Source organism: Anopheles maculipalpis, chromosome 2RL, assembly GCF_943734695.1.
Source record: "Anopheles maculipalpis chromosome 2RL, idAnoMacuDA_375_x, whole genome shotgun sequence".
In the NCBI taxonomy this organism is placed as follows: Eukaryota; Metazoa; Arthropoda; class Insecta; order Diptera; family Culicidae; genus Anopheles; species Anopheles maculipalpis.
In genome coordinates this window covers 28777011-28799130 of record NC_064871.1, presented here as the reverse complement: position 1 = coordinate 28799130, position 22120 = coordinate 28777011, and the positions used below count along the sequence as shown (strand labels likewise).

General features: G+C 43.3%; 3 protein-coding genes across 4 annotated transcripts in view; 2 read left to right on the top strand and 1 right to left on the bottom strand.

Annotated features, from left to right (window-relative positions):
- LOC126559075 (coiled-coil domain-containing protein 25) overlaps nt 1–20729 on the bottom strand; it is a 318194-nt gene extending 297465 nt beyond the window's left edge. Inside the window, exons 1-2 of one of the 2 annotated variants that reach the window (XM_050215181.1) lie at nt 20598–20729; nt 19925–20487 (exon numbers count right to left, since the gene is read on the bottom strand). In XM_050215181.1, coding sequence (XP_050071138.1) covers nt 19934–20487; nt 20598–20670 — 627 coding nt within the window. In that variant the 5' untranslated portion in view covers nt 20671–20729 and the 3' untranslated portion in view covers nt 19925–19933. Of the gene's footprint in view, nt 1–19833; nt 20488–20597 lie in introns of those variants that run through there. The other variant, XM_050215180.1, reaches the window with a different exon arrangement.
- The window catches only part of LOC126558239 (TBC1 domain family member whacked), a 263712-nt gene continuing 246169 nt past the window's right edge, over nt 4578–22120 (top strand). The window contains exon 1 of the mRNA XM_050214209.1: nt 4578–4582. The gene's annotated coding sequence lies outside the window, so the exon portion shown is untranslated. The remainder of the gene's footprint in view (nt 4583–22120) is intronic.
- Nucleotides 18308–19694, top strand: LOC126558038 (queuine tRNA-ribosyltransferase catalytic subunit). The gene has a single exon (XM_050213973.1). It carries the CDS (start codon nt 18372–18374, stop codon nt 19692–19694), a length of 1323 nt encoding a protein of 440 aa, XP_050069930.1. The 5' UTR covers nt 18308–18371.

Here is a 22120-nt window from a genome sequence, read left to right as displayed (position 1 = left end):
GATCGCAAAACTGCTGCGATGTATGCGAAGAACGATCAAGTACTGAGTTCTAATGTACGCTCACACGATCAATCGATGTTTGCTGGCCTTAGGTGATGTGTCCTGTAGCAAAGAGAAAGAAAAAAGACAAAAAGAGAGATCGTGAGTAAGCATTATGCTACGTTGTACTAGCGACAAGTGATTGTCCTTTGGACTAATGAAACAACTCTGACGTAAAACATTACGTATCCCACACACTCACAAACACACAACGAGGAAGAGAATTGTTTAAAAACCACAAAAAACGGAAGTGATTGAATCCAACTTTTTTTATCTACAGATACTTATGAGCGAATCGCGACAAATCGTTACAGTTTTACCAAAAAAAAGCCCGTTAAACCCGCTTAACCTTCCCAAGCCCAATGTATGACGACAGTGCGCGATCACTCTTGTGTCGAAGCTGGCTAACGAATGACGCTAGGCGACACGTGCAAAATCTTATTAATTACTTTGCGAAATTACTACTACCAATAGGTATGTCGCCTGTGTGACATAGTTCCTCTGTCTCTCGCGTCGTTAGACGAGACAAGACCTCCTCCATCGAAATATCCCCCCAGTTGATAGGACTCCACTCCGAAAGATACTGATGACCGGTGGTGTTGAAAAGGTTGATGTCAGTACTGACCTCAAAGCTTCGTTTCGGAACCGGTTGCTTCGGAACGGGTACATACGAATGCAAATCAAACCGCAGTTCAGAGGCTCTCGGTTGAGAACCTATCTTGCGAGAACCTATCAGAACAGCCCTTTGCGTGTAGTTTGTGCAACGTTTAATTTGAAGATGTAAACCATTACAGCGTGTAAGCGAGAGAGAGAGAGAGAGATCACGTGTCGGTAGTGATTGATTTTATACGAATTGTGTCTTTACGCCCTAAAGGGAGGAAAGGCCAACAAATCTGAATCACTAAATAAATTATCCTGCGATCTTGATCGCTATCGTGGATTGCGATGCGTTATTGTGACAATACTGCACTGCACTTCGGTTTCTAGGTCAATTTTCAATTTCCTTCACAATTACTCTGCTACTTTTATCCCTGATCTTGTGATAATGATAACGAGCGGTGACCATAGCGAGAGATACTCCATACGAAAACAAAGTCCACCGACAACATCTTTGTTTCGTGTCCGACGATCTCAGCACAGCTCCTCTACACGACTATCTTCTTGGCGACGATTGCCAAGTTGATGCCTTATCAGTGACAAAGATTCCAAACTCCCATATCCCCCATCAGGGTATGCCCACACTAATTCAATTGTTCTAAATGAGCACAAATTGTTCTTTCCCGTTGCGAGCGTACCAAGCGAAAAACAGCGCGACCTACAGTGATAAGCCGGAAGATGCACTCTCTGCACATTGAGAGATCGGCGTTTCGTGCAAATGTGTTTGTTTTTTTTTGCATCTCGTACCATAGGGAGTACAGCACCGGCTGCAGTAGAAACAATTACCAATGGCGCTATACTAGAAACGCTATAAACGCCTTCGCGTACGTAGTTTGCACTTGTGTGAGAGATAATTTATCATAATGACCGGGTACCAGGCAACCACCGGTCAGAAGCATCACGTGGCACAGGTACAAAGTGCAACCTGGACTGGATGGAGCCGACCGAATGGGTGGTGGTGATCGTACAAAAGAGGCACCCGGTTGAAGGCACGCGTGTAGAGAACGCAAGCCACCCATATACATAACGCTCTAAATGTTGCCGTGTGTAAAGCATCGCCCCATGTGCGTGACCGGGAGGGGGCCGACACTCATGGTCGTGAGGGAGTGAGAGAGATCGTAATCCGATCGCCGAGGATGTTTTTTGCTGATTTTGTTGATTATGTTCAACACCATTCATTATGAAATGCGCACTTCGTGTAGTATATCTAAAATGAGATGTTAAATAAAATTACTATTTATGAAAAAGGTGAAAATGAAATAATTTTGTGCTCCAGAACACAGTCGATTTTTCAGAGTCAGTATTGTATTACGATAATTAGTAAATCATTTTCACAGCGATACATCACACTGACTGCGATATACACGTGCTTTCTCTGTCACGAGGTTTGAATCTTATTTGTACTATATTCATTCCGAACCCCAAACCTGCTCATTCCTTTGATCAGTCTTAGTTCTTGAAAACTAAAGAAATGTCTTAGCTTTTTTCCAACATCATTTTGTGGTAAAAAACCCCTCACACAGCCTTAAAGCAATCTTTGTGTGGATACCATTATGGTGCTACAAATTGATAATAGTAACTGGATCCGTGGGAAACCCGAGTGAAATTAGTCACATTAGTGTGCCATCACGTCTCGCATGAATCATTTTGTTTACTTAAAGCATTCTTTCTCGAAGGGTTAACAATGCTGTCGGCATATAGTTAATCCACCACACAAAGAACCTTTAAGAAGTATTGTGTGCATCACAGAAAGGGGATCTTTATTTAAGTTTTTTTTTTTTATTCATTCCTAATCCCATTTATACAAAGATCTAGTGCTTTAAATACTACCCTGTTCGAAATGTTCTATTTCACAACTAACGCTTTGGACGTTATAGCGAAAAGAAATCCTAAACAACTTTGACCAAAATTAATTGCCTCGATCAAAAAACGTTACTACAAGCCGTATATAGAACGGTTCATAATTAATGACAAAGTTACACCGGCTAGTGCTACCTAACACACTGCGCGGGGTTTTGCCTTCTGTTGCAGGCTATAAACGAGGAAAGTAATTCAACACGATGCACGCCGCACCTTTGTGGTAAAATGGGCTGAACAAAGGCATCCAGGCGCCTATGTTAAGGCTGCCCTTCCGTATGGTTAGTCTTTATTGTAGAAAAAGCACAACTTTAAGAGCACATCACAAAAAAAGTAGAAAAATGACCATTTGTTTTTTAAATAATTCAGGAAGGTAGAAACAAGCGATAGGTTTTCACTCACATCCACGCTTTGATAATACCGAAATGGCTTAATTCCAAAGGAATGCAGGGTTTTACATATCAATTAATCTGTTTTATTTATTCCAAAGCGAATGTTTTTGCAATTTCAATTGAGTATTGTATTATTTTATTGACTTAAGCAAACCAATATTATCATCTTCTTCTTCTTCTTCTTCTTCTTCTTGGCTTAACGACCTCGACCGAACTTAACGAGATCAAGCCGACCATCGAAAATGACTTATTAGACTCTTCCCTATACCACGTAGCTGGATAGTAAGTCCTCACTACGGGGGAACGGTCCGGATGGGATTTGAACCCCGGTCCTGTCATCTGTATACCGGCACCGCTGTCGCCTGTACTACCGGGCCTCCCAAACCATTTTCATATGAAACGTATAATGGGTAAACGAATGGGTGAGAGCTTAACGATTCTCAGTGTTTCAATAAACAGTTATTTTCACATGTTAGAGTTTACGACATTCATCCAGCTTGAGATAGCTTTACGACAATCTAGAGAAATTTAACAGCACCAAAAAGATATTCTTATTTATGAAAACGGATACTTTTTTATCGTTTTATGTGGAAATAGTTGTTAACAGAAAGTATAAATTGTTGATGAAATTTAAAACCAAAAACTGAAAACTAAACTAACAAAATACAATGAAAATAAATACTTCACTAAATTAATAATGTGACAATACGGCGCAAGCCGTCATACTTAAAATAAATAAAAACTTAATAATGTATAAATCCCCAAAATAAACGATTGATCCTTTTTTGATGCTTCTTAGGTTCGGAAATATAATAATCTTCAACATGATGTAGTAATCTATATAATAATAATAACAAATCTATTTGAAAAGATGTATTCGTCATATAATGCGTTTTGTGAAGGCTTGCTTCAATTGGTAGAAATATATCTGCCTTTTTATAAATCAATTTTGTTAAATCTAACCTGTCAAACTCTGCAATAGTAATATGTTGCAATATTGAATGATAATAACCTTGGAACGAGGACAGCTTTCTCACACAAAAAAATCATAAATGTGCGAATTTTGCAAGAACCGGTGCAGGTGTTTTTAATTATTACGATGCACCTCTTTTTTATTGGCTTAACGACCTTCCAAGGACACGCTCGCAAGCCACCGAATGGCTTGCTGATACCAGTAGTTTGATAGACTGTCCTCCCTACGTGGAAACGATTCGGATTGGAATTTGAACCTCGGTCTTGCTGTGTGAAGACCTGCGCCGTTATGGCTTCGACCACCGCCCGATGTACCTCCTAACAAGTAAAAAAAAATCTTTTGATGCCATTTCTCTTTCTGCTGTACATATGTTTGATTGAGAAATTAATTAACAAAAAGGGAAACGTATCGCACATGTTCTATCAAATGATGCGATGAACTAACCCGACCGCTATCACCCTTCAAAAGGGTTAGGGTGCCACAGTAGTTCACCCTCACCATGTAGAGTGCTAATCGCCACTAGTGCAAGGTTCATACGTTCGTCCCACCACCACGACCGTCGACATCGATTAATCGATCGATGTTAATCGTAGTAAACACTTATCCGACCCCATCTGAACTTTGGTTGTAACGATCGGAATGACACACTATTGGCGGCGCCCCGGTCTAATTTCGTTCGATGCTTCCGATCGACGGTCAACAAAACCTCCACCAGCAGAGGCTATGATTAGACGTCAATTAAAACGGACGACGCCATAGGACCAAAGGACAAATGCATTCGTAGAGCGATAAGGTAAACGGAAGGCAAACAAGATTAACCGCTGCATTTCCGTGCCACCAGCCAACCAGCCAGGGAGGATGAAGTAATCATCGTAGGACACCGTATCGATCGCTTATCTGTCTTGTTCCTCTTGGCTAGCCGAGCCCTGCTCATTGAGTGTGTTTACTAAACAAAGTCTAACGTACTTCCTCCTCTTCTGGCTGTCCTTTAGGTGGGCTGCGACAACACGATGGTTTCACAATTACAGCACCTTATCGGTTGTGTATATAATTATAGGGCGACTAACCGTGCTTGGTGTTGCATTGAAAAGTACACCACGATTAGTGGCTCCATTTAAAGGGCTTTGACTTAATCTTGCTATCAAGTATGGCAGGAAATGCATTGGCGAGCTCTGTTCATCTCCGTTCAATACCTTAAAGCATAATTTTGCACAACACAATTCAACTGCAACATAAACAATCAGAATTGTCATCATAAGTCTTCATCAGTTGCTTCGTCTGCCACTTCGATCACCAGATCCCTGTCCAGAAAATTCCGGATTCCGAAATTCCGGAACCCCATTTGACCCACTGTCTTCAATTCAAACGCTGGCTGATAGAGAACCGAAACCAAGGTCTAAGTTCATGTGTACACAGGGCATTAAACGAGTTGACAAAGCCATTCCCAACAACCAATGATCACGACCACGGCGCCTGGATGAACTTGAACTTGAAACTTGAGTCGACCGATGATGCTTGGCGTGTCTTTGTGTTGAGATACGATTAAGAAGCTTACAATTGGACACTGCCGTCGATTGGTGCCGGACCGTCAGTCATGTACCAAAAACCAAATGTGCTCGAGGGACCGGACAGATCGGGCTGTGTTTGTCAGCTGACTGGTTCACCACTGCTAGGCGTCGATCATTTAGACTTTGACCGGTGTGGGGGGGGGGGGGGGGGTTCAGCTCTTTGCTTCAATCGCGTCACTTCAATTGTGTGTTTACCTTCGTCTTTGTGTTCAATTGAAGGTTTTAGCACACGCGAACCGATCATCATCTTCGCACAAGACGCCACTGGTGGCTGTCTAATCTGTTTGCGTGTTAATTGGTTCAGAAAATGAAAAATACGCAAAAAAAATATAATAAAATACAGGAAGTTTATGATGTGTTGCTGATTTTTTTTTTCGCACTGATGATGCAACAAACCGGTAATCCACTTCTTATAAGAAATCCCTCTCCTACCATGGCTTTTTTTTGTGGGCCAAACACCAAGATAGTATTGACGAAAGATTGCTCTCCCCGTGAGATCGCAGCGGGAGACACAGCAAGACACTCAGAGGATTTTCGCTGAGGTAACATCGAACGCAATCGGAACGGAACGTACGTACGCGTGGCAGTTGCCGGCCACATCATCGGCTGTAGCCGGCAAAATGGTCGAAACAACAAGGTTGAGTTTGGCAAATTTATGTTTTGACAAAAGTTCATTAACCATTTGACGCTGGAGTATCAAGTAGCAATTCAGACAACCTGAAATGAACGTTACCTACGATTGTAAGCTATCGGAGTGAAGCTAGGCTTTGACTCGTAATGTTCTGAGCTTAATCACATGCTGGGGTCATGTCGGCAGTACAATAGCTTACAAGACTTGGGGGTAAATTGGGGCGTCCCGTTGGTCTAGATGGTAGCAATGTCTGATGCTAACAGTTTATTTACTTACTTACTTATCATCACATGACTCCTGTGCCCTTGCCGACCTCATAAACTCTGCACGAGCTGAGTGATCTGATGCCATTCTCATGGCATGATCAGCCCACTAGAATCAGACAAGTCTAATTAGCTGCATAATAGATCATCATGTTTAGCTCATTGTTAAGTTTATCACACAAACGAGACCAAAAATCTGTCTCGTCTAAGTGAAATCTATCAGCTTTGGACAGACGTCTTGTCAGCCTCTAGTTCCCGACGTTTCCTTTTTATCAAGGCTGTTTTGTTTTCAACTTCTACAACTTGAAAAGTATCTGTACATTACCCTTACGTAAAACAGCATTTGTTTGTAAAGAGGGCCTCTAGCAATGTCACCAAAACTTTAATTGTTGTCTCGTAAACCATCTTGCCAGGTGAAGTGGAATCATGGAAACAGGCAATGGTGGTACACCATTTTTCCTAATGGCTCGGATGTGGGATTCGATTCGAACCTTCCGTCCTTTAATGCGAAATTCTTTCTAATTTGTGTCTAATTCACACATCTATTGAGGAGTTTAAATCCAACGTTTTGGAGTTGAAATTCATCATTTAAAAATTATCTACAATATGACGTAAAATCCCATAATAGACGAAATTGCAACAGTTTTTAAAATAAGTAAATAATCGTAATAATCATCATCACACACAACTTTTGTTTTTACGACAGTGAACAGACTTTCCTACTTTCTCTGCACGCTTGATAAAATCACAAATTGCTGCTTGGTGCCTAAACTACCATCCTCGCCAAAGTTTATTTAATTGCACAAATAATTGTCAAGCTGAAAAGAAGTGCTGATGAAATGTGTCCCATTCCAGCCAAGATGCCCTTTTTTTCCTCACAGTAACACTTACGATAAGAAAAGGCGTAAATTAAGCACGTCCCAAGCAAATTAAGCATGTCTTTATGATGCGACACTAAAAAATGGCAAACAGGTTTGTACATACAACCCTTTCGTTCAACCCTCTCTTTCCATGCACAAACCCCCTTCCTGTAATGTGACTCCTCTATCGTGGCACGTTTAGCCGAATCAATTACATGATCAAGTGAAGCAGAGCGGATGGCACTCCATTACAAAGGTGCCTCGCGCCGCAAGCAGCCGCGACTAATGCTCTGAAGAAAAGAAAATCATTTCGATATAACCCATTCCCCGGTTGAGAAGAAAATTGAAAAACTTATCATCCAACTTTTCCTACTCCACACACATACATACACTTTCACTTTACCCTCTTCTTCTCCGCTGCTTTCCGCGGGGAAAACATCCACCCCAAGACTCCCCAAGATGATTACGTGATCGCACTCGTACTAAAGCGATCACACTACCGCGCGATCACTGCACTAATGAGTCCACCAGCGAGCCAACCGCATTGCAGACGATCCGAGGATCAACCATTTTCTTGTCGCGGGGTCATTCGTCTCGGCGCACAGGGTACAGAGAGAAAGAGAGAGCTCTGTCGAAGCAGTTACATCAGCACTACTAAAACCGTCGACTTTGCACTCGGTCGTGATCCGCGATCAGGTAGGAAAATGGACCCGAGAAAAGTGTATGCGGACGAGAGTAGGTTGGGACAGAAAAATCTTGCTCTACCATAGCACCGTCATCAGTGTGTGCCCGATAAGAGACAAGCGTGCACCGAGAGGTCGACCTAGAGGGACACGGAATCGTTGGGACACTTTTTTTTTGTATGTGTGCTGTGTGTCCTAGGTGAGCAAGCTGTGCAAGCGGCCACCGCATGTATGTGCGTTTGCGTACGTGCCAACCGATCTTTGGACTCATCGTACGACAGCGATGATCGAGCACTGCTGCCTGGTGAAGAATTGTCGTCGGTGAACGAGCGAACGAGCGGGCGCATTATTTGCATCCTACAGTGCTTAACTTATTTCTATAATTGTTTTATGGAGCAAATGACTCAATGTATGTGATCGTCCTGTGATTCAGCATTGCCTTCAGAGATCCCTTAACAACTAACGATTGGTCCTTCAGCTATTAAAAGTATGCCAAAAACAAATAATTCGTTGCCATTTTTCAACGCTTTCCCCTACTGTTTGGCTCCTCGCTGTACAGGTACCGTGTGGCCCCACACATATTTGGCGTTACGCGCACCCAACTTTCCTTCCCTTCGTTTGCCTTCTTTCACTCATCCATTCCTCACAACATATCGACACGTCGCATGCCACATTACGCAATACGAAAATCGCTTGGTTGTGGTGGTGGTTTCCCCCGGTCGGCAGCATAATATTTGCAGTAAAAACATATCTTCGACCGGCTTTTGCTTGTTTTTATCTACAGTGGAGAATTCAAAAAGACACTCGTTCAGGGTGCATCCCCACAATCCCGCAATAGACCGCCGCAATGGTCGAGTGTGTCCAAAATAAACCACGTGCCACGCAGAACAATTTCAAAAAGTTTCCAATGCCGCCCATGCTAACCTCTGCCGGCTGCCGATATTTTGCCGGGCGAGCGGTGAAAGAAGATTAAGGAGATGGCGAGGGTTTCATTGCGTTGCATTCGATGTGTTAATTTTAGAACAAAACGCACTTTCTTCATCGGACTTTAAAACAGGGGGAAAAAAACCCCTAAAACGACAGTAAATTTGGTATGCGTTCGTTTCCGTCGATTTCGACAGAACTGTTTCCTCCTCAATTTCCCAAATTACGGATCGCAAACGTGGGGAAGTTATCTAAAATGAGAGAGAATAAAATTAGAGCTACGGTATAAAGATTCATAAATAAATAGAATGTATTAAATAAACTTAATATTGCACACACTGTTCCTCTAACCAGATGAACAGTCAGACAATTTTGTGCACTGACTTCATCAAACGCATTAAAACACGTTATCTTACTACACTCCCATTAAATCAGGACAGGCAAACAAAAGTTCTCTTAAAAAGCAATCTCACAGACAGTTAAAACCAGCGCACAGACACACCAAGGCTGGCTACCTGGACAAAGGCCAAAGGGAACCTGTGCAAATAAAACAAAACTACATACAACATGTCGTTTTTCTTTGACCAAACAAGATTATAATGGCCTTCGGTGCGTTTTTCCTTTTCAGTAGTGTGGACGTACCCTCCATGTGGACACTCCACTCTTGGATCGCACAAAAAAAAAAGGTAGCGTTAAGCCGCTTGAAATAGTAAAGACACGCAGCAGTAGCATTTGCTCACCATTACCACACAGCCCTCTCATCGGAGAAAATTGTCCCCGCAAATGGCCACAGGAAAAAAAAAACAAAGCCAGTGCATCAGAGGAATACATTGCGTACGGAGCGGCTTTGAGCAGCTTACAGCAGGGTTCTCCAAACTGCGAGCCACAGCTGGTTTATGTATCACAATTAATATTTAATAATAAAATTAGAAACACAAATTAAATTATTTGTGACATTTAGCGAAAATCGGTTCAAAAGAAACAGATAAAAAACAGTTCACTAATTTGTTTATATAGAAACAGTTCAATTATTGTTTGAAACGCCTTTAGCTTTTATTTCGATTTTAAACCAAATAAAAAATGTGTACTAAGTGTCAACAGCAATTTAAACTTCTTTGGAGGAATGGTAATAATTCTAAAAAAATCGCCGTCTAATGCGATCTTACAGAATTATATAATTGATAAATAGAAGTTTTTGATGATCGTTGAAATATGAGAAGAGTTTTACAGTCAAACTATTAAAAATACTAATAAGATATGCTTCTTTGTGTGCGATGCCTTCTATCTGACCAATAATGCATTTCACATCAGTACTGACCTATCAGAGTTATAATTCGCGAATAATGGCGCGATTGAAAAAATCGCGCCATAAACATTTTTGAGAGGATATCAATTTATCTGGACAATTCTCATTCATTCTTTGAAGTCTTTTTTAAATTTTACATCAACGCTGGCCGTATTTCTATTCAACAAATGCAAAATTACTACGGACTAGAAGTCCCTCTTTAAGCATCTATATATATCTTAACCTTAATATATAGCAGCTTAATATCTTTTAGCTTTAAATTAACACACGCAGAGCTGAGTAAGGATTGCAAACTGAGTACAAAGACTCAAGGAAGGGAACGGCTATTAAACACACTTAAATATTGCTGAGTTTTATTGCTGAGTAATGTTATTTCACGTTTATTTGTTATTTCGATACGAGACAGTTTGCTACCATCGTCTTCAACTCCAGATGTTCCGAGTTTTTGCGTCGAAATGTCAGAGAAAACCCCTGCCCTCGGGGTGCATAAGCATGTCTTGCCGGTATGTCTAAATCAGGCTAAGCTAATGACAACGTTGACTGGATAAAGAGTGTGGTAAGGAGCAGAAATTAGAACATGCAAACACACACACACACGCATGTTGGTTAGTGGGGACACATCACTAGACAACCGAGCAAATGTTACACGATACAAATAAATATAGCCACTAGCTAACAAGTACGCTAAATAATGTGTGTCTTGTTTTTCTCCATTTGTCCATGGTGGAAGAACAGATGCGTCCTTTAGGAGAGTCAACTCGGCAAAGGTTGGATCAATTAGCACCTCCGCATACGAACATTCGCATTCGCTTTATCGCTAAACTGTGTTAAGCAAACGCAATACAACACCTGAACTGGCCATTAACAAACAACTATAAAATTGTTCCACAATCCAATGTATCTTTGGAAATATATTTTCATTTCTGAATCATTTCAGAGCACCTTTCAAGCATTTTTATTTGCTTTTGCTACAGTCGAATCGGAACCGAACGCAGACATCGAAGGAATGATTTACCAAGGAGAAAGTGAAGTTTTTTTTTTGCACGTGTGGAACAAGAAAACTGCTCATATTTTATTCCATATTTCGCTTACGAATGACTGAACGCGAGTCACATCGACGCAGCTTTATGAAAATTTCTATTTCCTTTTGTTTTATTTGCTAAAAACAAAAACACTGTCAGTGAAGACATCAACAATAATGCCGCTGACAGACTTCCTTCCGTTCTGTTTTAAGGCGCACCATTTAAAGAGAAACTGCATTCTGCATAAAGGTGGTGTGTCTGCCATGTGTCCCGTTTTCCGACATTTGTTCAACCGTACGCTGTTCAATTCCAGTTTTCTGCTTTCCACCTTTTTTGCATTTGCAGAATAGTTGCCCATGATGATGTGTCCCACCGTTGCGACTCCATCTTTATATTATGGACCGTGTGGTTAACGCAAAACAGGACGGCAGTCAGACGATACAAGCAAACTAAGACGAAACAAACAATAAATTAAGTCCTTTGCTGCCGCAACCATACACACGATCGATGTGCACGACGCATCCATTCCATAACCTCTCCCACCGAGCACTAAGTTGTGTCAGGGCCGGTTAGGGAAATGTGAAAAACTGGTTTCAAACTGTTGGAGCATTCTTCTCTTCATCGTTTTGCAAATCGGTTGGAGATCCTGCTCGAAGCGGGAAGGCTCGCAGAACGGACATGCCCACCGTTTGCATCGTGGCTACTACACCCCTTGCGAAGGCTAACTGTGGCCTTGAATTAAAATAACAATAATAAACACGGAACACCGCAACCGAAAAGATGCATCCATTGAACATTGAACCAGCTGAAGGTGGAGATTGGGAGGAACCCCAACCAAAGAAGGTCGCTCCCCTACCAAGCGATAAGGGTTTACGCATACACCACCGTAACGTATTTTGCTAACCGGTTGCGAAATCGATCAAAATTCCCCTTTTTTGTGGCTGGAACACCTTCTTCAGCACCGTACAGACACACCACCACCACCGAGGAATGGTTGTGGAACGATTGTAAGGTAAACAGAACGATGAACGTTGTGATCGTGGAACGTTCCATCGCAAGTGGTGGACCGATGGATGAAGCGCAAGACATACATCAGAGTATTGCTTAAAACGATCGAAAGAAGGAATACGCTGGAACATGCTATAAAATAATTGTCGACGGAAAGCTAGCGCAACATTCCAGACCATTCGGAAGCAGGTGTCACAGAAAAGCCGTTTTGAGGATAGAGCTGGATAAATAAACTAATATAACAACTCTTCAAACGATTTTATTGGAGGTTTATTCATTGATCATTATTAATTGATTATTATGAAGTAGGAAAAATCGATTTTTATATCCGGAGAGTAGTTAGTACCTATACCTTGGGCAGTGTACCCCGTTGATAACAGTTACATTTTATTTAATCACTAAAAAGAGTGTCCTGCGTACTAGTTAATTTTAAACATAACACATTAATTATTTATTTAAGGCACATATTTAAGGCTCTCATCAAACAATATCTTACCACAAGGAAACCAATGTTCCATTACAGTTTAGAATATGGAATGTAACAGACATGGAATACTACGTAATATAACAAAACGTTCGTCGGGAAACACTTCTACACCGATGCTCTAATGTAAATTAAATAATATTAATTGGGTTAAGTAATATATGTATAATTGTAAATTAAATACGTTATTACATTGATTCTATTGTTCTACATAAATTGTTTTCAATTGTCCCTAAAATCTATTTAATTTGTCGTTTCTTTAATCAGGACCAAAATACTTGATTGAAGAACAAAAATATTTCAACTTATTTTAATCCTGCCAAATGTCAAAATCCTGTCACTTTGCTTTTACAATTTCTCAAAACATGTGCCCAAGGTTCTTCTGCTTCTTGGCTAAACGACCTTCTAGTTCTAGTAGTTGGATCCTCACTAGTCAGTCCTCACTACGGGGGCACGGTTCGGACGAGATGTGATTACCGGTCCTGCCGTGTAAAGACCGGTGCCTCGTCATCGGGCCCGCCATTATAATATTAGTAAGTCATACACCTTATTTATTCAATTGGCCCTAAAATCTACTGAATTTTATTTTTGATCAGAGGTCAAATTAAGTGTCAACGACTGTAATAAATGTCTATAAATCCAGCCAAAGATGTCCAATAGATTGTGCCATTGCTTCCTCCTCTTGACTTAGCGAACTATTAGGTCACGCCAGCCATCGAATTGCTTAGTAGACTTATTGATATCACCTAGTCAGTTGTCAGTTCTTACTACGGGGGCACGATTCGGATGTGAAATTAGTACACTTTTAAATGCGTACGGATATGGTGTAATTAGTATGCTTCTGCATGATACCATTTACAAAAAAAAAGATCAAATATTTAAATTTGAATGTAAGTAAATTATGGACCATGCAATGGAACGTTACTACAAAATGGAATACCCGTGGGAATAAGCATCGTTTGTGATGGTTATAATGGTGGGACCCATCAGATGTTATATACTTCGAGCCGAAAGGATTATATTCTACAACAAAGGTGAACGATTTACCCTAATCAACTATTATTTCCAAGTACTTTAGCCTCCAAATAATTAGTGTTAAAGCAGCAAGAAGAGTAACAACTTTGAGCAACTATTTTATAAAAAAAAGCAAAGTCAACGCTTCAGCATTAGCAGTACAACAGCTTGAAGGGTTTCAATCGATAGTTTTATGCCACGGCCGAATGAATCGAACACGAGCGCTCGGTGATGGTGCCAGTGTTACCTTTTAAACGACGATACTTTCAAGAGACAGCCCACAAAAGCCCTCAAGGACGTCAGTGTATCGGTGGCACGGAAGTGTAATAATCGTTAATCCTTTGCTTTTCATTCAATTCAATCGTTGAAAGTGAGGAAAGTTCTATCTATAATAGAAGCATTTGGAAACACCTCTATATTGTTTCGCGTTTGGCACGGAAATGCGACCAATTCCGCGCCATCAGTTGGCACAAAGGCCATAGTTTATCCGTGGATAAAAGAGTTTCCCTTCTCGATCCATCATGCGATCGGCTGCTGTGTTGCGGATACCACAACGCGACTGATAAGGCACGGTTGACCATCATTCCAATGCTGAAGTGGTTTAAAACGATTCGAGCGGACAGCCGCAATGGGGTTGTCGGAAAAGGCGGTTGCTACATCGGAAGATATGCCTACAAATGGAAATGGAAATGGTCGATGAAAATGGGGTCGCTACCTAACCAGCAGCCAGCGTTTGCTGCTTCCTCCTACCGAGTGCTGATGACCTCCTTACAGCGAGGGAAAAACTTCGTCAATACCTCCCAGGTAGTACAACATGTAATTATGTGTAGAATGTACCCGGTTAGCATGTTTTGTTCGAGGAAAAATCATCGAGCAGGCCACGAAATTCCTGCAGCCGGTGGATTACAGCATAGCATTTGCAGGAGGAAAAATTGCGCACACGCACACACACATAAAAAGGATGTAGGACACGCAATACGAAACTGTCAAAAATTGCATTTCCCCCAGGTACTTTTCGCCGTGCTTCCTTCTCTTCCTTCACCTCTCACAAATCGATCGAGTGAGTGGGTGGTGTTGTGTTATTGTTCGGCAACAAATACATCAACACTAGCCCGACCCTACAAACACACACACTAGCACAACCCATGTCTCAGGGACACGTCGGGTACGCAGCAGCAGCAGCAGTAGCATGTGGTGCGATGTTTTTGTTTCCGCGCGGCCGGTCCTGCGCCGTAACGTCACACGGCATCGTACGATATATCCTGCCCAACAAAAAAAAAACCTCCCCAAGAAGATTCGCGCGCGCGGACTACGAACTACCGGCAATCCGGTGCTTCTCATGTGTTCCCATGTTTTATTATGTGTGTGTGTGTGCGGCTCTCTAGAGGGTGGTGATGGGGATGCAACCTGCCGGTATGTATTTTGCAAGATTGCAGGCCTATGCAAGCGAAGAAAGCGAACAGAGGATAAAGAAAAAAAACAGACACACAAAACGAGCTACATTAATGAGGCCAAACCACACACATACAGCACAACACACGGTTGCAAGAATATGCGGCTGTGAAAGGTGTTGCTGGCATGCAGCCGTGCACACATACACACGTGTACGAATGCTTGACGAACATGTTTGCGGTTTACTTTCTTCGGATTCCCGTGCCAGTGGATGTAGGCGCGCGAGGCAGCAGTACTGCCGAGACGGAAAAGATTGTGCCCATCCACACCACAGCCAGCCAGCTAGTGACCGACCTACAAACCGGCCTGATGACGATGGCTTCACCGTCTTTTTTTTTTTTGCTTTTTGATTGATCCGGGAGTTGGTAAAAGGAGGCCATGACAATCCGACGTAAAAACTGCACGCACTTTTCTCACAATGTTTGCAAACGAGCTAAAAAGCCGACACCAAACGTATAAAATGTCGACGTGTTACGCGCGATGGATTCTTTGTTTTCCTGGTGTTCTTTATTGGTTAGACAACATTCTTTTTCTAGCTTTTGCCCAGCCGGACAGTGTGAATGAAGAAGAAAACGAAGTGGAACAAAAAAACTCCACACACTAATACACCCAATTCTTCTACACAAACACACACACATACACATACGGTTTTCTAATAAACACGCAATCTTTTTTGGTGGACCCAGCCTGCTTAGAAATTGCTGCTTCCCCGCCATTCGTGCTATATCCACACCCAGGGGGACACGTTTTCCGCATATTTTCTATTCACACACAGAGGAGCAGCAGCACCAGAAGAAAGGTTCTTCCAAACTTTGAGGTTATGCAAAAGAGTGGATACCACGCACAGCCTTGAGAGATCGATCGGACCCTTGGCGTAACACATCGCGCTTCCCTTCTTGACGTTTATTTTTAATCTATCGGCATCGGGGGGCGTGTAATCGGGTGGCACAATTTTCAGGCCACCGGTACATACCAGAGAGACCAAACCGCGCTCACTGCATACCTTTTTTTCACCAGTCCCTCTGATGACACGTTTCCGATATGGTAACCGTGCGATGTGAAGTATGATGATTTTTTCTTCCTTTTCTATTGTTTTGTGGTAAATCGCAGCAACCAACCACACCGCTTGGTACGCCGCAGGATGAACAACAAACTACAAACATACACACACACCGTTCTCTAATGAGGAGCCTACTTTGTTCTTCTTTCTTCTTATAATTCGTCGTCATCAGCTTCTCATTTGCTTTGGTTTCAAACTCTTTAATATAGAACGAGACCGGGACCAGCCAACTAGGTTGCAAAATTTTCACCAACCAACCCCTTTTTTCGCACACACATACAACGAGTGCGGTATACACGCGAAACACCACCCCACATACACACACACACAAAACAGTTATGAGACGGTGAAAGGATGCTGTGAAATTACGGGAAAATTGATTTTGCACAACTATTGGCTGGATACTTTGCTTTTCAATCACTCCACTGCCACTGCCGAAGCACATGGGAAATGACGCACACACACATTACACACAAACACACAAAAAAAACACGCACAAACCTTTACTGTGAGGGCTGCGGAGATGTATTTCTTCTGCTTGTTGATTTTCGGGAAGTTGTCAATGTGTCACACAATAACACCACACACAAACACACGCACACACACCGAACACGAAAGATGCACGCACTTAATCCGTCTTTTTATCAGCAAACTGTAGCGGCGATCCGTTTGGGGCGAATGGATCCGATGCAATGTGATGCGAAAAAACAATAGACACACGACTAAACCGTTAAAACTGCTTCTCGCGAGAGAGAGAGTGCGAGCGAACGAATGTGCACAAGAACGAGAGAGCGAGAAACGAATTTCCCACACCGTTCGCGAGAGCGATACTGAGATGATTCGCGCAAACACGAGCAACGAGAAGGAAGATAACAGCAATCGTACCATTCAACCTTTTAGCGGCACAAGGAAACGTTCAGCATTTCCCAGCATACGGCTAGCACTGTTTGGGATTTGTAAAAGTTTTATCAACTGCGTGACGGATCTATGGTGGAAATGGTCAGAAAGAGCTCATGGATACACATGGAATGGAAGATCAACAAAGTCATTCCACGCAATCGACAGTCGCCCGCTTTTTGGTTCCTTACAACCGAGTTTCTTGAGTGCTTTTTTCTGCCGTAAATGCGTAAGCCCGTACGACGTCCGACCAAAAAACTACACGTGTGCACTCGCACCAGGCTGCTGCTATCTCTTTTCTGCCAACGTGCAGCGGATGCGCTTGCTGAGGCTCAATCTCACGGAGAGCATTCTGCACCGTGTACGCGTCGACCAATCAGAGGGCCGAAAAAGATGGCGTGATTGCTTGCGTCATCTTTTACACGCTCTCTGCGCTCTCTTGGGGCGGATATGGGTACGACGAATGCGACAAACGCACGCGGCCTGATTGTTTACATTTGCAAAAGCCGTGGATGAGTCACATGGCTAGCGGGGCGGTACATTTTCATGACGAGGTGGTGTCGTGGGCTGGAAGTAGAAATCGTAAAATCAGCGAAAACACGTATATTGCATGGATGACCTCGGATTAACGTTTTTTAGCGATCATTTCTGATGCAATGTTCTGTATCGAATGATCCCTGATGCGTGTTGCAGCAAAAGTTTGAATTAATTTGGAAAACAAACAACTGCCATTGACAGCTTCCCCATTGGGCCCAACGTTGATAGAGAAAAGGTGCGTGCTTGTACTTGTGAGCTATTATTGAATATCGTTAGATACTATGCTCGTATCACACATATTTTTATTTATTTACAATTGATTATGACGGTCCAATGCCGTATGCTCGTATCACACATATGATACTTTAACAAATATTTTGAACATAGTAAGGTTATTTTTTTAGTAATACCAATATAAATTAGAGATCTTTTCGGTAATCTTTCTTATTTTATCAAACAAAAATTATATACATCTTGGGACTGTCAATTCCATCACACCCCGGTGAAAAAAGTGCACGGAATACCGGTCTAATTTGCACAACTTTGAAAAAAAGAATTAAAAGCATTTATGCTACAACACAACATAAAAGTAGAGAAGAAAACGAGTGTTTTTATTGTATTTTACCACTCCAAAATTGAATCGCTTGTTTACTATCACTACAATCGTTCCACGTGCAGCAGCTGCTGAGCCGGCGCCGAAGAAAACGAAGAAGAAAGGAGCGCGCGCGCACCGATCCAAATTGCATGTTTACATCACGAGCAATCAAAACTCTTCTCATCTCGGGCTTGCACGTGCCCAAAAGCTACATCTTTGCCAGGCAAGCAACCACCACCGCAATGGAGTCATCGGCTATTGCGAACGGAGCGCCAGGATCCGTCGATACGAACCAAAACATTCCACCACCATTGCAGTACCGCGTGGCGGCCAAGTGCAGCGTGACAAAGGCGCGTGTTGGTGTAATGAGCGTACGGCACGCGGATGTCGATACGCCGGTGTTTATGCCGGTCGGAACACAGGGTACGCTTAAGGGTGTGTTGCCGGACCAGCTGCTCGAGCTCGATTGTCGTATAATGCTCGGCAATACGTACCATCTGGGAATGCGCCCGGGGACGACCGTGCTAGAGAAGGCGGGCGGTTTGCATCGGTTTATGGGATGGCCCCGAGCACTGTTGACGGATTCGGGTGGATTTCAGATGGTGTCACTGTTGCAGCTGGCCGAAATCACCGAACAGGGCGTACGGTTTCAGAGCCCTTACGATGGCAGTGAGTGTATGCTAACGCCGGAACGTAGCATGGAGATACAGAATGCGATCGGGGCGGACATTATGATGCAGCTGGACGATGTGGTAAAAACGACCACAACTGGACCGCGGGTGGAGGAAGCGATGCATCGTACGATCCGCTGGCTGGATCGAAGCATTTCGGCACACGGACGGGATGATGATCAGAGCATATTTCCGATCGTACAGGGAGGATTGCAGCCGGATTTAAGGCACGTGTGTGCAGCTGAACTGACCAAGCGTAACACGCGAGGGTTTGCTGTCGGTGGGCTGAGTGGCGGTGAAAGTAAGGACGAATTCTGGCGCACCGTACATCTCTGCACGGATCTACTGCCGGCGGATAAACCACGGTATCTGATGGGTGTTGGGTTTGCGGCCGACCTGGTAGTGTGTGTGGCACTCGGTGTGGATATGTTTGATTGTGTGTTTCCTACGCGAACGGCCCGCTTTGGCTGTGCGTTGACCCGTGCCGGACAGATTAATCTTAAGCAACGTACTTTTGCGCAGGACATGCGCCCGATCGAGGACGATTGTGAGTGTTCAACGTGTCGTACTTACACACGAGCTTATCTGCATCATATCGTTACGGTCGAACCGGTGGCCTGTAGTATCGTGAGTGTGCACAATGTGGCGTTCCAGCTGCGGCTTATGAGCGATATGCGAAACGCCATTAAAGAGGATCGATTTCCGGAGTTTGTGAAATCGTATATGGCTGTGCGTTTCCCGGACGACACTGTCCCACAGTGGATTCGGGATGCTCTTGCTGCTGTCAATGTAAAGCTGTGAATTGAATTCCCACCAATTAATAGGTAAGCTATTAACGATCTAGAGCGTCCATTCCTGGTGCAAAATTTAAACCAAAACGGACGGATTTCATCCTCCAAACATCTGTTTTTCGAATTTGGTCGAAACCGTAACCTATGTATTATACACTGAAATAAAACAATCAATAATTTATTCGTAACCTTTTCGTTCCTCCGGTACAGTTCCATTGTCTCTCTCTCTCCTATCCTCACACAAACCTTCTACATAAACTCATCCGAATCATTGCCAGCGTCGTAATTGGACGTCATGTTTTCCGGTTTCATCAGCGAATTGTAGCTCCGCAGTTCGGCCTCCTCCTGACGGCGCTTTTCGTCCTCCTTCTCCTGCTCCCGTTGCTCTCGCGCCACCCGCTTCTTATCGGCACGCTCCAGTACGTCCCGCTTTTCCCGCTCCGTCCGAAAGTCGACCGTTTCCTCGCGCTTTGTCTTGTTCAGCCGGTTCACTATATCGTTGCTGCGCTTTTCTACCCGAAACATGCGCACCTCCTTCTCGCGATGGAACGCCACCTGGCCCACCTCCATTGCGGCCGTTTTCTTCAGATTGTCCCACATAGTGTAGACGATGTCGACATTGTTCATCTTGTTGCCGTTGATGCTGTTAGCCTTCACCAGCTGGCAGGCGTCTTCCAGCACGGCCGTCGGGATGTCGTCCAGCGTTTGGCCCGGTTCGAGCCGCAGGTACACGTGGGCCGACGATACCTTGTGCACGTGAAACCACACATCTTCCGGCCATCCCCATCGGATAAGATCTTCATCTGTGGGTCATATGAGGAGCAACAAAATAAACCCCCAGTTGCGCAAATTAAACAAATGGCAGACATACAAAGCGAGCTCTCACCCGCTCTCGGTGCATGCGATGACTTACTTTCGTACTTATCCAAACCCATGAACAGTGTCACCGGTGGCTGAACGACATTGCTGGTGAAGTAAAATACCATCGTGTTCCGGATCACAAACTTTTCCTGCCTTTCTTTCCCCTCGATCACCTTATTTACATTACGTGTTTCGAACGGAACGATATGGTGAGCACGCACCTTTTTTCCTTCGTATCAAGAATATATTTGCGAAAAACGTTGTTTAGTTTGTTTCGTTTGCTTTGACATATCCAACCGCTACCGAAAGAAGGTTGGTACAATTTGCTCGGGGCAAGCGCTGTCAAGCAATGTTGACAGTTGCGTGCAAGCGAACGTCATGCGCGCACAACAAATGCACACCGGTACAGTGTGGGTGCGTCGAAATGTTCTGTGATAAATTTTTATCCAAATAGGAGAGTGGGGGGGGGGGGGGGGGAAGGTAGGAGGCACGCCACGCCTCGTCTGTCCATGTCCACGGGGCTGGATCGTCCGGTGCAATTATCATATCTTGATATGATAATTGCACTTCTGCAGCCTGGCGATGGTAAGATCACCGTACACCACGATGAATTCGTCTTTGTAGCGTTTCGTCCATCGTCCCGTCATTTTAACCCCAGATAGGAAAAGTTTGGGACAAGTTCACAGATGCGATCAACAATCTGTACATCATCGTACAGTAAACAGTGGCATATCTAACGGTCGGCGGAATAGGAGGCCACCTAAGAACCCGACAGCTGCCTCATATAAGGAGCGTCTTTTAAGGAGCTCCATGCTAGGAGCTACTCCCTAATATGCCCTAACGTAAAAAGAAAGAAGTCAAGGCCTCAAGTTACGAATAGCCCTCTCTCCTAGTCTATGTCCTAGACTTGTCCATATCTGTGACATAGACCTCTGATCTGTGATAGAAGCAAAGGGTCTTGAGAATATTTATTCAATGTTCACCTGAGATGTGATAGCCTGGCCCAATAACTTCTGGAGGTTTTCCACTTACTAGTTGAGTTTCTGTTAATAAATTTAGTTATATTCGGGATTAGTTTGTTGATGTTAAGAGGCTCAGAATCTAGAGATCTCACGATCGTGCCAATATTCTCCGGACATCAGTCTGATGTCTCTGTCCATTTTGGTGATATAAAAGGCTGTTCTGGGTGTCATTTTGGCATACCCAGCAGACTACCCAAGTCTCTCCCAAGTTTCAGGAACTAAAATCACTTCATAATAGAGTGATTTTTGATAGATCACCCTTGCTCTGATCTTTCTTTTCATTACCCGGTTGTAAGTACTTAGAGTTAATCTTATGAAATACAAAACATCAAGCAAATTCGTTCGATCGATACTCGATCCTCCATAAAGAAGACCCTAACCCCGATGAACAGAAAGGAAACCCCGATCTCGAGGTCATCTAATTCGTGCAACCATAGTAAAAAAAGCCATCATTCACCTCCCTAACATTCTAGAAAGAAAACACTTTTCCTTCGATCCTCTTACCATAATAACCGGTCCCCAATTTGAAGTTGTGTTGTTTATACCAAAGCTT